The sequence below is a fragment of the Dipteris shenzhenensis genome, chromosome 1 (assembly GCF_047967505.1).
Source record: "Dipteris shenzhenensis isolate YYH24624 ecotype China chromosome 1, Dip_SZ_1.0, whole genome shotgun sequence".
Classification (NCBI taxonomy): domain Eukaryota; kingdom Viridiplantae; phylum Streptophyta; class Polypodiopsida; order Gleicheniales; family Dipteridaceae; genus Dipteris; species Dipteris shenzhenensis.
The window spans coordinates 663,339-680,729 of NC_141596.1; the positions used below are offsets into that span (position 1 = coordinate 663,339).

Below are 17,391 nucleotides of genomic sequence, written 5' to 3' on the forward strand. Positions count from 1 at the left end.
AATCGTTTGATATTACAAATAAATTTTTCTTTTAGATGAAATTACGAAACACCATAGTGATAAAAAGAGACTGTTTCCTGGAGAGATGGCCAAACAGACTCAAGGAGGAAAGGGAGTACCGGTACAGCCTGAAAAGGAATCGTATTATTTTTGAACGGGTACATGTAATCCCCTATCATGGACTTCCCAACGAACTGATAAAAAGGCTGAATAAAGTTTAGGACTGCATCAAGGATGGCAAGGCCAAATAAAGCAACCCAGTCATGGACATGAAATGTCAGCAGCTTCCATACTGCTCCTCGTAAAGTGTTGATGACTTCAGTGCCGACAGCAGTTTCTGGCATCGCTACAGGGAAGGCACTGTCTGAACCACGCGTACCTGCAAATCAAAACCAGAAAATGTCATTTATATGAAAAAATGGACATAAATTGTGTTCATATATTCCATGAATTTGTTAAGGACAACTAGAGTAGGTCAGCCTTACGAGACCAGCCAGCGATCTCCATGGATGAGGACCTCACTCCACTACGAGTTGAGCAGAGGCGCTTCCTGTTGTAGCAGCGGGATCAGGCCCGCAAGGAGGGAAAGTGGGTGGGCAGTAGTACGAGATGGACGACTCCTTACAAGCCCCCATTGGACACCCACCTCCCCTCCCACATAGGGAGGCGGGGTCTATGAGACTCAGATATCCGAGACCCTATCCTGCGCCATCTGGAACTGTAATGGTACCTTATGGTTAGAACCAGGGAACTTTTTGGAATCCTATACAGGTCACGACATAGTCTTTTATACAAAGACACATCAGATTCCAGAGCACCCACTACCAGTAGTCAACGGGTATACATGGGAGTCTACCTACAGAGATGAGACGAGGGATACAGGAGGGATTCGAGGGTCAAGAGGAGATGCAGTTCTTTACAGATCACACTTTTGGGAGCCATCTCAGTGGAGCAAAGAGATGCACATTCTAGGCTTTTCTTTGGATCCACATTCGACACATGGACAGCTGGATCTGTTTATTGCAGTTTGCTACTTCCCCCCTGAGACCTCTCACTTTGCCAAAGATATTTTGTAGGGCATCTCCTGGTGGTTCTAGTGATGCCCTATAGGCCATGGTATGTGCCTTGTAGGCATAAATATAGGCACTTGTAGTGTTAGTGCCTTTTAGGCCACATAGGACACTTAGTCCTATGTGACACCTAGGACACTTAGTCCTAGGTCTAGGTACAAGTACCTTGTACTCTCTATTTTCATTATCTTGGTTGACGTGATGGCAGACTCTATCAACTCTTTTGCGATCTGCACTCTCTCCTTGCCAATCAATCCTACAGTGGTATCAGAGCCCGAATCTGCTTCCTGTCCCTGTACAGTCCGTACCAACTGCCCGTACATCTGTTGTACTTGCAATCCGTACACTCGCCGTACATTGCTGTACATGCAATGTCGTACAACGTACATGTGTCGTACGTCCGTACCTGCATACAGTACTGTGTTATACTGTGCTCCATTGCGCTGCACTTTCTGTACGGAAGTACGCTACGTTTCGTACATGTCGCCGCACAATGTACATGTTCCGTACAAGTATCTGCAAAGTATATGTCACGTACGTTGTACCCATGACGTACCTTGTACCTGATCCATACTCCATACTTGTGTCGTACATGTTTCGTACTTTCTTCACCGTACAACCCGTACCTGCATCCCCGTACATCGTACATTGGATACCATACTGTCGTGAAACCGTACACCGTATAATCCAACTGTACTTTGGATATGTTCCGTCCATCCGTACAATGTACATGCTTCCGTATAGCTGTACTTGTTTCGAGATTTCCGAACAGGTTTGGCATGTGTGAAATTTGCAGGACACTCTCAAAATTTGGGGCTTTTGAGGGCTTTTGCTATCATTATCTCCCTTCTACTGTTTGAAATTTTCTCAAGCCATTTCAACAGTCTGGAAAGCCTATCTATACTTTGGGACAAGTGCATTTTTGCAGTCAATTTATGGACAGCAAGTCCTAATTTTTGGAAGTTGCAAAACTTGAGGCTATTTTTCGGGATTTGGTCTACAATTTCTATTTTGATTGCACTACATTGAGTCACTTTTGCAGGACATTGAGTCAGATTCTCATACATTGGGTCACATTTGCAAAGATCTCAGCAAAATTTGGGGCTTTTCTGCATTTGACCTCTTTTTGGCCTATTTGCCCTCATTAAATTTGCGGCTTTAGCCAGATTTGCTGTTTTTGCAGTGAACATTGCCTGCCACAGTCACATTTGGGTCAGATCTGCATTTGCCCTTTGATTTGGGTCAGAAATTTGCAGATATTTGCTCTCATTTTTTGGACAGCCAGCTTTTGTAGTGATAGCATTGAGGCTTTTTTGTTTTCAGGTCTCTTTCAAGGTATCAGATTTGCTATGGCTGGAAACAATCAGGATCTATTTGGTGTTCTTCGTGAAGATGATAAGTTGGATGGCACCAACTATCCGATGTGGTCTTATCTCACGAAACATATTCTTGTTGCAAAGCATTTGTGGAATATTGTTTCTGGGGTTGATCTGAGGCCAGCCAATGCTACAGTGGTTGCCTCTACTGCTGGTCCCTCTGCAGGGGGTACTCCTCCTGATGCCTCATCCTCTAGCACTCCTGTTGCTACTCTTCCAACTCAGGAACAGTCAAGATGGGATGCAAGAGATGCAAATGCACATTCATGTATTGCTTTATAATGCAAGAGAATCATTATTCCACACATCCGGTCTTGCAGGACAGCAAAGGATGCTTGGGATAAATTGGGTTCTCTCTATCAGATTCGCAATGAGGAACGTGTTGCATATTTGAGAAGGGAATTACAGGAAGTCAGTATGAATGAAGGTGACTCTATGGATGCATACCTGACAAAGGTCAAGGACCTCATGGAACAACCTGCCAACATTGATGAGGTGGTGCCACATTCACAGCTTGTCAGTACCACATTGAATGGACTGCCAAATACATATCAAGGGTTTGCTACAACCCTTCGATTAGTGGCCATGGGTATACCTAGATGAATCCAGGAACATTCCCAAACTCATCCTCTAAAAACACAACATAGTGCAGTTTCAATCTCATGATAGTCACTCACAAGGTTGAAAACCATAAACTCCATCATGCATAGTAAGGAATAGCTACTATGACATCCCCACTGACGTCATCAGCACCCAACAGTGGGTGTAGACCATAGTATAAAAATATGCTCTCACACATACAAATCCACACACCCACACATACTTGAGCATCCATTTATACAAAGTCTTCGTACTGAGTTTCTATCGGCACTCCGGAGGTGAAGGGTACACTCAGCCATGATGAACGCTAGCACTAAAGGAGAAGGCTAATCAAAAGGTAGTCCAAAATCTCTTCATTCAAGCTACAACTGCTTGTGAAGTCAAAACATTTTCATTTTAGTCTCTCCCCAACGAGCATCTAAATCTAAATCTAGTTGATAGGGCAACGCACCATTTACGATAGAAAGAATTATCACAATACCAACAGGCCGCAACTTGGATGAAAACTTCACAAGGTGAAATTTGCATGTCCGCTAATACGGCAGAAGCATATACCTAGATGAATCCAGAAACATTCCCAAACTCATCCTCTAAAAACACAACATAGTGCAGTTTCAATCTCATGATAGTCACTCACAAGGTTGAAAACCATAAACTCCATCATGCATAGTAGGGACTAGCTACTATGACATCCCCACTGACGTCATCAACGCCCAACAGTGGGTGTAGACCATAGTATAAAAATATGCTCTCACACATACAAATCCACACACCCACACATACTTGAGCATCCATTTATACAAAGTCTTCGTACTGAGTTTCTGTCGGCACTCCGGAGGTAAAGGCCATGGGTAATCTAGACCACTATTCTTTTGATCAGCTAGTTACTTTGCTTTTGCAAAAAGAGCAAAGCAGAGCTAATAGACAAGCCATTATTCCTGATCATGCATTTGCTTACAACAGACAGGAAGAGGCAAGGCTTCCAAGCCTATGGGCAAGCCAAAATCTGCGCATAGCAGCTGCAATTCCTCCCATGCATCCAAAAATACAGCAGATAAGTCAAAGAAGAAAAGATGCAACTATTGTCGCAAGCCAAGACATGACATTTTAGAATGCAGGAAGTGCATTGCTTCAGAGAAAAAGAAAGCAGGATTAACAGTTAATGCCTCTCATGCTATTGAATCCAATGAGCCAGAAGATGCTTCACATGCACATGCTCTTTAGGATGATTGGGCATGGGCTGTCCATTGCTCATTTGATCATTTGGAGATGTGCAGCTCACATCCATTTCAAGCCATCCTGTCACTCTGACAAATGTTCTTTTTGTGCCTGGAATTAATGTCAACTTGATTTCAATTTCAGCCATTGCCACTTCAAGTTTCAAAGTTATTTTTGATGGCTACAGATGCCTAGTTTATGATCTTCATGATGACAATGCCATAGTTCTCACTGGCACTTTGCAAAAAGGGCCTTATCACCTTGATCATCACTCAGCTGGACTTTCTATTGAAGCACTGGCTATTTCAGATTCACACCTTGCTGAAACTCATCTTTGGCATGACAGAATGGACCATCTCAATTATAGAGCTCTTGCAAAGCTACATTCACAGCAGATGGCAAATGATGTACCTCAAACTCACACAGTTTCCAAACATTTCTCTCTTCACGCGGCATTATTCACTCATGTACTACTCCTTACACTCCTCAGCAGAACCCTGTTTCTGAAAGGAAAAACAGGTCCACAATGGAGATGGCCAGATGCATGCTTAAGGCCAAGTCTTTGCCCAATAAATTTTGGCTTGATGCAGTGATGTGTGCCAACTATGTGCTGAAAAGATCACCTACACGGGCATTGAAGACTATTACACCTTATGAAGCATGGAAAGGCAGGAAGCCTTCACTTTCACACATGAGAGTTTTTGGGTCTCTTGCATATGTTCATGTACCATCTCAGTTGACACGTAAGCTTGATGACAAGGCAATCAAATGCATATTTATTGGTTATAGCCAGGAGAGGAGAGGGTATCGGTTATATCAACCAAATAGTGGGACGATTATTGTCAGTAGAGATGTAATCTTTGCTGAACATTCAGCTTCTCCTCTTGTGGACTGCAAAGCTAAGCCAGATTTTGACATGTTGCATGCCTTTGAATCTTGGTTACCTCTGCCATCCTCAGAAGAGGACTTTGACCAGCAACATGAGCCTCTTGCAGGCCCTCCACCAAGCAATAATCAGCCACTACCTCATGCTGATTTGCAGGTTTCTCTTCTGGCACAAAATGATCCCACTATTCATGATGCAGTCATTGAAGAAAGAGCTGTCAATAGACAGCAAAGGCAAGTTCCCAGATGGCTTCTTGATACATTGAGGGACAGCAAACAAGATCAGCCTTTTGCTGCCCGGACAAGATCAGGGAATAGACAGCATGGTCACTTTCTTGAGTTTGCACTCCTTGCTACAGCTTGCAATGAAGAGCCTCTGTGCCATAAAGATGCTTTTGACAGCAAAGAGTGGATGGATGCAATGAGGGCTGAGTTACATTCCATTGCTAAAAATGACACATGGGAATTAGTAGATCTCCCTCCCGGCAAGCATGCCATTGGAACCCGCTGGGTCTACAAATTAAAAAGGAAATCTGATGGCAGCATAGATCGATACAAAGCCCGTCTTGTTGCAAAAGGGTATGCCCAACAACAAGGCATTGACTTTGAGGAGACATTTGCTCCCACATCCAGGATTACTACCATTAGATGTGTCATAGCCATTGCCGCCCATCATCATTGGCAAGTGCACCAACTTGACATCAAGACTGCTTTTCTTCGTGGGGATCTGCAAGAAGTATATGTCACACAACCTCCTGGCTTTGAGGTTGTTAATTCTGAAAATAAGGTATGCCGGCTTATAAAAGCCCTTTATGGTTTGAAGCACGCACCCAAGGCATGGTATGCCAAAATTCATGCACACTTACTATCCCTTGGTTTTCAGAATAGCCCCACAAAACCCACTCTTTATGTCCGCAGGAGTGGACCTGATTTTTTAGTGCTGATTTTATATGTGGATGATATGCTCATCACGGGCCCAGATACTCAACAAATTGCAACTTTCAAGGCTGATTTGCAGCAGATTTTTGACATGTCACACATGGGACAGCTCCATTTTTATTTGGGCATGCAGTTTGCTCATGTTGAGGGGGGTATCATGATGTCTCAGTCCAAGTATATTGGACAGCTCCTTGATCGTTTTCAGTTTGAGGATTGCAAGCCAATCTTTACACCAATGGACCCTCCCTTCAAATTCTCAGCTCATGATGGGAGCCCACCATGTGATATCACTCTTTATCAGCAGGCTGTTGGATGCCTTATTTATTTATGTCACACCAAACATGACTTACAATATGCAGCATCTCAGCTCAGCACATTCATGCACATGCCCAATTCACAGCATTGGCAGGCAGTGAAGAGAGTCTTCAGATATCTCAAAGGCACTCAGGATTTAGCCCTCTTCTATGGTGATCACGGTTCACTTACCATGCATGCTTACACGAATAGTGACTGGGCAGGATGTTCCGACACCAGAGTGTCACATACTGGCAATTGTTTTTTGCTTGGCAATTCATGTATCTCTTGGCTCAGCAAGAAGCAACCAACAGTTGCCACATCTAGCTGTGAGGCTGAGTACAGGGCAGCTTTCACCGCTACAATAGAGTGTATTTGGCTTCGACGGTTACTTACAGATCTTGGTATTTGCCAGACATCCTCCACTATTGTCTACACTGACAGCCAGAGTGCTTTGGCCATTGCGCGTAACCTAGTGTTTCATGCGCGTACCAAGCATATTGAAGTTCACTATCATTATGTTCGGGAGCGGTTGTCAGCAGGAGACATAGAGTTGTCCTATGTTCCCACAGAGGACAACATAGCAGATATGCTTACAAAGGCACTTCCTCGTCCCAAGTTCAAAGTCTTCCGACAGGCTTTACACTTGGTTCCCTTTGTTACATGCTCTGACATCCCTTGTACATTCATAGGTGGCTATATCCTTTTGGATGAACATGTGCCGCCATGACCAGAAAATACCAGGTATTTTGAGACGTTTCTAGAGTACTTCAGCCCATCCCATGGAGAGGGGTTTGTAGGCCATCTCCTCGTGGGTCTAGTGATGCCCTATAGGCCATGGTATGTGCCTTGTAGGCATAAATATAGGCACTTGTAGTGTTAGTGCCTTTTAGGCCACATAGGATACTTAGTCCTATGTGACACCTAGGACACTTAGTCCAAGTACCTTGTACTCTCTATTTTCATTATCTTAGTTGACGTGACGGCAGACTCTATCGACTCTTTTGCAATCTGCACTCTCTCTTTTTGCCTATCGATCCTACATATTCGAGATGAGGATGAGACATCTCCATTTGCTACTCTTTATCAGTCCATTGTTGACTTCTCTAGCCGCAAAGAAGTCCTCCTAGTTAGGGACTTCAACGCGAGGACAAGTGCTCATCAGGCACCACTCCTCGACTTTAGGGATGATTCCACTCTACTGCGGAAAGAAACTAGACTTTGTCCACTGGAACGAGGAGGAGCTACTGAACATTCTAATCAGTAACAACTCTAAGGTCTTTTGGCGGAGATTTCTAGAGGGACGGTCCCCCTCACCACTCACTGAGACTCAAGCGTGGTTTGATTATGCACGCACTCTATGATATCCCAAATCAGCCAATCCCTAACCTCTCACATATGCCACGCCCCACATCTTGCACCCTCTTCACTAGGGGGGAGTAAAGGATGCCGTAATGAAACTTCATAATGGCCGAGCGAAGAATCACGAGGGACTATGCACTGAGTTCATTGCATATGAGATTAACCTCCTAGCCCCGATCTTAGTAAAGCTATTTAATGAAGTTGTTTGTTTGGGGTTTCCATGCACCTGGACAATTAACACTATCTCACCCATTCACAAGGCAGGGGATCCCATGAGCCTAGAGAACTACACGACCATTATGATTGGACATGTCATGTACAAGATTTATGCATCAGTACTTGATTCCTAGGTCAGTAGATTTGCGGAGTGTCGAGGACTTAGAGCAACAGGACCGGCCAGATTCCGGCGTGATTATGGGACCATGGACCACATTCTCATGCTCAGATGTATCATCGAGGAGGCAAGGACACGGAAGCAGAGGATTTACTGTTGCTTTGTGGATTTTCGCAAGGGATTTGACACGGTTCTAAGAGCCCGCCTCATACGGCGCCTACAGGATTTGGGTTACGACCAAGAGATCATTTGGGCTGTCATGGCACTTTATGAGAGAGTTTCAGATAGAATCAGGGCAAGATCTAGGTGGACAGACGAGATCATGAGCACTATGGGGGTCAAACAAGGGTGTCCATTATCACCTACCTTGTTTGGCCTCTACATTGACGAACTTGAGACAGTGATGCAGACATACAGGGGGAAGGTTGCTCTCTTGCGGGCACGCTGATCCGGATATTGCTTTATGCAGATGACGTGGCTCTCTTGTCTTCCTCAACAAAGGGGCTCCAGATACACCTTGACGCACTATAATCCTTTTGTGAATCTCATGATTTGAAGGTCAACCTGGGTAAAACCAAGGTTGTGATCTTCAATACATCTCGAGCCGTCATGCGCCAAGAGCAATTCGCATTTGATGGGTCACCTATTGAGGTAGTTTCATCATACACTTATCTTGGGGTCGTCTTTTCCGGACCCATCTTCACTATGAGATCCGCGATGCAAGCACGCTTGAGCAGAGGATATGCTTCATTGGCTAGACTAGAGAGACAGTGCTTCTGCTCTCACTTTCAAGATCCACGGACCAAAGGGTTGCTTTTAGACTCCTTGGTTCGTCCAGCGGGGATGTATGGCAGTCCATGCTGGGGGCCAGAGTTGTCGGATACAAAGTGGGCCAAGGTGGAGCGGCTACCAGTTCTCATGTTATCACGGATGATCTGAGGTAAGCCATCTGTTCCTCACCACATCATTCAAGCGGAGTTTGGGTCACCCCCATTACAGCTAGATGTTGCATTTCAGGTCATCACGTATCTGTACCGAGTCAGGGAGTATGGGGATTACAACTCTGGGCGTAGCAGGCTACCATGGCTAGCACTGTCCTCTTCTATGGCACTTGCAGTAGCACGACACCAGAGGCGTTGGTATGCATGCACAGAGAGATCCACATGGACAGACTACCTCCATTTCAGTATAGCATGGATGCTCCGTTTTCTCCCCTCCTATCGCACGAGGTCAACCAGGTTATCCGTGAGGATCTATTACAGCTACTCACATTCCGGACCTAGTTGGGCCCGAGTGATCTTCTAGTGAAGCTGGGCTTCTACAGAGATCACTTCTCATATATCACAGTGGAGGGTTTCATTGATCCACCAAGGTACACTCAGATTTACTTCCCCTCTCATTGAGGATCTCTCTTGGGCAGTTCCGGGTCTTTTCACATAGACTTCGTATCGAGAGCGGCAGAGCAGAGCGACTACGCAGGGAGAGGCGCATATGCACTTTGTGTGACATGCAGAAGGTTGAGACAAAGGAACACTTCATCTTCACTTGTCCTGTTTACTATGAGATCCAAGGACATTTCGACTACCTCTTCAGAGATAGCTATGGGGTTTTGGCCCGATTCATCTCCTACTCAAACCAGCGATGTTTGGCAGGTTTCGTTCATGAGGCACTCAGACTCCGCGAGAGGATACTCCGAGCATGGCGACTGGAGCAGACTTCTTCTTTGGCTGATCCCTCTCAAAGTTCTATCACGGAGTTTTTCCATCCAGATCACATGGTCACCCACGGGACGAGGCCTCGACATGATCGTGACCCGGAGCCTGTGACCCGATAGCTCAGACAGAGGGTTGATACACAGATCACACTTGGGGACATCCCCTCCATGTTTAGAGTCGGGTCTCGCCCGACGGGGGTCACAGTAGCCCTGGTTAGATGCAGAGCTATAACCAGGAGACATGCCAGGGCTGCACCTCTGAGTAGCCGACACCACTCTATCGCCAATTTCATGCCCCCATTGCCTCATCCACCTTGATGTCTTGATGGTGATGATGATGATGATGATGAGATAGTCGACTACCGACATGACATGACTATGTTGTACTTAGGATTTAGTACTGACATTTTGCATTTTTTGCATTTGCATTGGTGTGGATGCTTGTTTAGTAGCTCCACCACCATAGTTCATTTGTACCAGGCTTTTCACAATCTCATAGACCCATCGATCTTCCAAAAACTTTAATAATCTCTCTCTCTCTCTCTCTCTCCAACCCGCCGTACAGTCCCGTAGCCCGTCATACATTCTCCATACAATCTCGTACAGTGTCACGTAGCTTCTCCGTACAGTCCCGCAACCTCCCTGTACAGCCCGTCGTTCAGCTCTTACAGTCCATTGTACCCTTTCTGTACATCCCATACCAGTCTGTCGTACCAGCCCCGTACTTTCTCCGTACATCTTTCGTACTCCCCGTACTTTCTCATAGCAAGCTCCTACGGTCTCTAGCCCCGAGTTGGGCTAAACCCCCAGCCCAACTTTTGGGAGTTAGGTTCAGCTGGGGAGTTCTAAAGAAATAGCAATTATGGAATGGCCTACCCTCTCCTCCAAATCCCCCTCAACTCCATCAACCTCAACTATCAGGACTCGGTACTCTACAGTTGCAGCAATGACACCCTCTCCGTATGCACGCAATGACCAGCAAGAAGGGTCCAAACTGTTAGAAAATGACCCAACAGAGGTATGCACAGCAGAAGACCGATAGAATTGCCCAAGAACTCACACAGTGTGGTGTGGGTTGTGGAATCGCAAACTTCTTAACTTATTGTACATAGAATAGATGTGCAAACTCATTAATAGACAGTGAACCAACCAGATAGAGAAACCACCAAAATAATATATTTCCATCCAAAGCTATGGACACAATACAAAAGAGATAGATCCAGAGTCCCACCAATGGTGTGGTCCTCTGATCTTACCACAAGGTCCTTCTCCTATCTACCGGCTATCTCTAGACTCGAGCTTGCATGCCCCACCTCGAGCGTAAGTAGACTTTCCGCATCCAAAGATTTTCTCCACCTTGCTGTCTGGAAACCAGACTAGGTGGGCTGCCAATCAAGCTCAGTCTGCAGCTCCTTCGGGGTCACCTTCACCTCCTGTTGACAGGCCCAAGGTTAGCCTTCTTGCTGCTCCTGTCTGCTGTCAGAGGGCTGCTCCAGATGATGATTAATGAGGGCCCTCCTTTTATAGGCCCCCTAGGGGCTGTCATAAAACCGACCAGCCAGCCTCATCCTGGCCGACCAGTCTGCTTGCTGGCGAACTTGGTTGGCTGGTCCAACCAGCCCTATATAAGGGCCTTTTCCAGGCCCTTTTGGGCTGCTGGCTTTGTCCCTGTCTGCGCCTATTGCAGGCCCATGTGCTTATGCTCCAGGTCTCCCATGCAGGTGCCTATTGGCCCTGCTCATGTGTCACCTGTATGCCTCTGCCAGCCCCATGCGCTGCTCTTTGGAGGCGTCTTTTGCTGCGCTACATGCGGCCTCTGTCCCACCAACTGTGCGCAGTGCTTCTTGGGCTGAATACCTGAAGGCAAACAAGTTGTGTGGACCAAGGCAACACTGAAAGCACCCAAAAACACCACCCAGAACTAGGCTAAGGGCCAGACTCTTACTGGGAATGTGCACTGCCTAGCCTTCGAAAAATGAGCTCTGCAACCGGGCCTAGGAGAAAACCCCCGAAAAGCAGCCACTAGGGACACGCAACAAATCGCAGCAGATACTCCAAGCAATTCGTACATATGAGCTCCAGAGAGGCGAAAAGAGGGAAAGCTGTGTTGCTTCACCTTCAACACCCAGAAACTCCAGAAACGAATGAACAATGGGGGGCTGACCAGTCGCAAAATGTGCCAACCCACAGCCAAGAATAAGGTCCGCCAACAAAAGGGGGGTTACGAGATGCCAGCAGCCCAATGTAAGCTCCTGGTTGTTCGAAACCAGCAAGAAGCTTGCATGAGCAGCGAATAAAGGACCTCGAATGCCCCTGCCTTCTAAACAATGATCAACTGGCAATCGTGCCAATGGGAGCTGCCAAAATGCCACTCCAAAACCCGAGCTGCAAAGCAACCTGGAGCGACATTCCAGAGAGAATCACTAGTTTCAGGGACCATGTACTCAGGAACAAATCCTATGTGGAATACAACATCAAATGGAGGGGCCTTTAGGAAGATGAATCCTCTTTGCAACATTCATTAGTGAAGCAGTATCCATATCTACTCAAGTAATGCAAGATTTTTTTTTCCAAGAAAATTACTTCATTAAATATGACTGAAAACTGCGAGAGCAAGCTCAAATGCGGGAGTACCTCATGAAATGCATGAGGAAAAAACAGCTCAAAATGAGCTTATAAAAAACCAAGGCGGAGGCTGATAATGCCATCTCAACCTTGAGGGAGACTCAGAGAAGAAAGGAGATCCTCTCCAAACTCTGAAAAAAGTAACTCTCTTAGCAGTGGCTGCTCTGGAGAATCCCTACATGCTTGCCCATATGGCCATCAGAGTGTGTACTGTGTCGGTCCAAATACTGGCCATAGCCTGGGAAGGGTGAACCTGGATACCCTCCATCGCCTCTGTACACCTGGCTCTCCAAATATGCCAAGCTACAATGCTAGCCAGAATCTCCCAAGACCTATCTACTAAGGCATGAGCAGCTCTGAAAGGAGTGAAGGGAACATCCTGAAGGGAACAAGACTCCATTGAGTGTCGCCGTACAATGAGAGTTGAATCTGGATCATGTCCCTCGAAAAACACCTGAGGGCCAATAAGAGATAACCAAGCCATTGAACCCCAGGTCATATAGAAAGGTGTTGTATGAAAGATACTGAAAATCCTAGCAACACCTTTCCAGATCGTCCTCGCCTGTCTGCACTCCCAAAGGCAATGCTGTATTGACTCAACTACAATGTGGCATCGATGACAAGTAAGGTCAGCCCTAAACTTGGATCTCCACAGGTTCACTGTAATCCCTCCATGAATAGAAAGCCAAAAGAAAAGAGTGATCTTTCTATTCCGGAGGGATGTCCAGAGCCTACGCCAAAAGTTTTTCCACACAATTGCGAAAATTTGAAAACTATCCCAATGAGGGACTCTCAAGGGCCTCCAACCTCTACTGATGAGCTAAAATCTCCGAGCATTTCTAGCTGTATAACGAAAGAAGGGGATGCTCTTCTCTCGATGCCCCTCATCAATCAATTCCCACTCCCTTGGGTCCCACTGCAAGAACCTAATAGGGGAACCACCATATAGTCAGAGTCTCCAAGACCCCAGCGCAAGGAGAAGAAAATCAAGGTCAAGATACCACTGTGAGTCCGTGCCCCACTCCATGAAACCTGTAATCCTGCCAGGCTGAAAGGCAACTTCCAAAAGAATATCATCAAAAGATCCGGTAAGTCTGCCTCCCGACTGAACATCAAAGACTAGGGTATCCTCATGTGCATCCTGCACGGCAATAATCTGTAAAGGAATGCCCATCCCTGAGAACGCTCCCCACCAAGTGGACTCTGTGATCGGCATGTCATCTGTGTCTATCCACTCTGCCGGAATGGCTGCCTCTATTTGTTGTATCCTGCCTGCACTCCCTCTAAGGTGGCCAACTGCTAAAAGTCTCTGATCCTCTGAAAGTCTCCTAAAGGCCTGCCAAGCGCTTGCTGTAGAAGAAGGTCCCCTCTCCCATCTAGACCACTACATTTAGTGTGACATCCAAGTGGCTTGCCATGGTCATCCAATATCGAGTCATTCAACATGACTAGCTACCTGTGAATTTCTTCACCAGAGGTGGGTGGAGCTCTGCGAATAGTGTTTCTGAAGCTACCCCAAGCTTTCAAAATAGCAGCCATGAGAGGGGAAGAGGAAATTAATGCAGGATTTGGAGAGCCTTTGAGCAGCAATATTGCTACATGGATATGATCCCATACTGTTGTAGACCTTGTGGAGAATGGAGTAGAAGAGGCCAAAATGGGGATGAAGTCGGAGAGTGCCATGTGGCAAAAAAGGAAGTTATCCCACATATGATGGGTTGTGGAGACATCTTGTGGAACTAGCCATACTTGTATTTGAAGGAGACTTGTGTTTTGGAAAAAGGGGAGAGATTCATTTGAGCCTTATCTTGTTTCATTAGTTGGTATACTTTTCTTTTAGTCATTCATGATTATAGGTTGCCTTACCCTAGGGCATAGGACAGTCTGGCAATCCTGTTGGGGAGGGGTAGTTGGAAAGTAGAGGATACAATCTCACACCTCTTGTTGGAAAGTCCTCCTCCCCCAGTTTTCTCTCATTCACTATCCCTAACTTTGGAGAGTCTGGGAAACTGGACTGGCTAATTCATTGTCTATTGATGAGTCTGCACATCTATTTTATGCACTTAAGTTAAGAAGTTTGTGATTCCACACCCCACACACACATTGTGGGAGCTCCTGGGCATTACTATAAGTCTTCCGCTGTGCGTACCCTCTATTGGGTCATTTCTAACACCTCTCACTCCGATCGCAGCTCATACAACACTCAGTAGATTATGTACATGATCACACTCATACACAAAACCTTCCTCAAAAGAGATAGAGAGAGATAAGAGAGATATATTCTTCCACAAGATGTGGGCTGACAAAAGCTCAGAGATGAGCAGAGAAAACAGCAAGTGTTGCTGCTACCAAAAGGCTGAGCATTCTCCTCTCCTAGCACGCTTGCCTGGAGCAAGGCTTGTCAGTGTAGGTGATGGAGAATGAAGTGGGGGAAGGGGGATTATATAGGTGGGCAGCAAGCCCACAGACTGGCCAACTTGGCCAGTCGGTTTCTTCATGCTGCACCAACCCCTGAAGAGGCCAAAATGGCCGACCCCTGGTCAGTTTTCTGGGCCAGCCTCTTGGCCTATATAAGGCCCCATATGCTGGGCCTTTGGGCTGCTGCTGGCTGGTACAAGTGATGCTGTATATGCCCCCGCATGGGCCCATGGTGCTGGCGCAATATTCCACACAGGGTGCTGCCTCAAATGTAGCACAGATCTGCCTCAAAACAGCCAGATACAACAGCCTCCATCCCCCTACTGTCTTCTGCCCCCTTGCCCCCTCAAATCGGGGGCTCACAGGTGGGGATAGTGACGTTCTAACAAGGGTTGTGTTCTTACTCCCCCTCCCCAGTTCTCTTTCCTCTTCATGTCCCCTTGCCAGATGTTGTAGACCTCCTTGTGCATCTCTATCTTATCATGTGCTTTTCCGATTGCTCCACCTTATCCTTCTCTCGTTCTTCACTAGAGCTCCCGCTTGGTTCTTATACTTCTTTCTCTGCTCTCCCTTTCTCTCTCTTCCGCATGCCCCTTACTCCTCCTTGAAACCTAGCTCTGTTCGCTAGCGTATTTGGTGATGCTGCAATGTAGTTCTTGGGAGATCTTGCGACGGCCCCCTCACCTGCTGACAAGATTTTATGCCCCACTCCTCGTCACATTCATGGTTGGGAGGCTCTTGTTGGTTCATCTTCACAGTGCAACAGCCACGGAGAAGGCCATCTATCATTACCTTCAACAGCATAGAGGGGAGCAAAAACCTCTCTCTCTCTCTCTCTCTCTCTCTCTCTCTCTCTCTCTATAATGCATTGAAGATTAGAGTGGGGGGGCTCCCTAAAGGATGGTTCAAAGATGATGACTCTTTCAGTGAGACTTTAGCACATGTCAAAGCAGCCATGCCTAATATTGAATGGAAGGTTGATGATGATGATGATAATGATGATGATGATGATGATGGAGCAACTAATATCCGGCACTCCAAAGGATGTGCTATCCCTACACTTAAGTCGTGAGATTTACATATCAAACTCCTTCGACAATCTTACAAGTTGAAAGGGACCAAGGTATGGATAGCTGAGGAACTTACACGAGCTCAATTGAAGAATAAGACAACGGAATTAGCTAAAGACAGGGTTGTTAGGAAGGATGGAAAATGGGCAGTTTACCGTGAAGGCATAGCACTAATCAAAGAGTTTTAATCCAAACCAAAAGACTCTCAGTCTTAAACTGATGTATGGTTGATTACTCTTTCAGACTATTATGTAGGTACTCTAAATAATTGGGGTCGCTTTTGCACTCCCTGGGAGCTGCCATGTGCCCTCCCTAAAGCAAGATGTACTAGATGGTTTTTTTGATGTCCCATAGACCTATTGGCGTGGACATAAATAGACTCTCTCTCTCTCTCTCTCTCTCTCTCTCTCTCTCTCTCTCTCTCTCTCCAAGGCTCTTCTTTGGCTCAGGTGGACAAGGGCTCTTCTTTGGCTCAAGTGGAGTGATTACACATCCTCTTGCTCTCGCGGATGATCCGAAGCAAGCCATCCGTGCCACAACACATCATTCGGGCCGAGTTTGGCGCATCCCCACTGCAGCTAGATGCGGCATTCCAAACCATTACCTATCTACACTGCATCAGATAGTATGGGTCCAATACAACGAAGCTACGCAGATTGCCATGGCTAGCTCTATCTTCATCCATGGGCCTCGTAGATGGGGGGGATGAGAGAGGTTGGTATGCCCAGACACATAGGTGGTTTGAGAGATTGGGGCTTCACATAGACAAGCTGCCTCCCGTTCAATACAGCTTAGATGCTCCATCTGTCCCATTGGGATACCACCAGGTCAGCCAGGTCATTCGAGAAGATCTACTACAGTTACACACATTCAGGACCTGGTTGGAGTCAAGGGAGCTTCCAGTGAAGCTCGGTTTCTACAAAGACCACTGTCTACACATCTCTAAGGAGGGTTTCATTGTTCCACCAAAGTACACTCGGATCCACCTGCCACACTCATTGAGGATCTCTATCAGGCAATTTCGAGTTTCATCACACCGACTCCGTATTGAGAGCGAGCGAGCGAGCTGAGGGGATACCAAGGGAGAGACGCATATGCACGTTATGTGATCGACAGGAGGTGGAGCCAGAGGAGCACTTCACGTTCAAATGCCCCGTGTACTACAAGATCCGCGGTCGATACCATTGCCTTTTTAGGGATGGTCTTGGGCCATTATCCAAACTTCTCTCATACCCAGACCAGGGATGCCTTGCCGCCTTCAACCATGAGGCGGACCGCTATAGGGAGCACTTACTCAGGACGTCGAGACAGTCCTCAAACACAACACCCATTCCCTCTCAGAGTAGGATCACAGAGTTCTTCCAGTCAGACTGCACGCGCCCTACATTCATTGATAGCAGACGCAACAGAGACCTAGAGCCTGAGGCGCGCCGCACTCGACAGCGAACGGACATGCAAATCACACTGAGCGAACTTCCATCTGTTA

The 17,391-nt window shown here is 46.5% G+C and overlaps 1 protein-coding gene across 5 annotated transcripts in view; it reads right to left on the minus strand.

The window, feature by feature from the left end:
* Window positions 1–17,391, minus strand: part of LOC147905223 (lipid phosphate phosphatase 2-like) — a 74,886-nt gene that overhangs the window by 31,429 nt on the left and 26,066 nt on the right. For all 5 annotated transcript variants that reach the window (XM_087379118.1, XM_087379102.1, XM_087379095.1 and 2 more), the window contains one exon: window positions 120–379. In XM_087379118.1, the coding sequence (XP_087235244.1) occupies window positions 120–379 (260 nt within the window). The remainder of the gene's footprint in view (window positions 1–119; window positions 380–17,391) is intronic.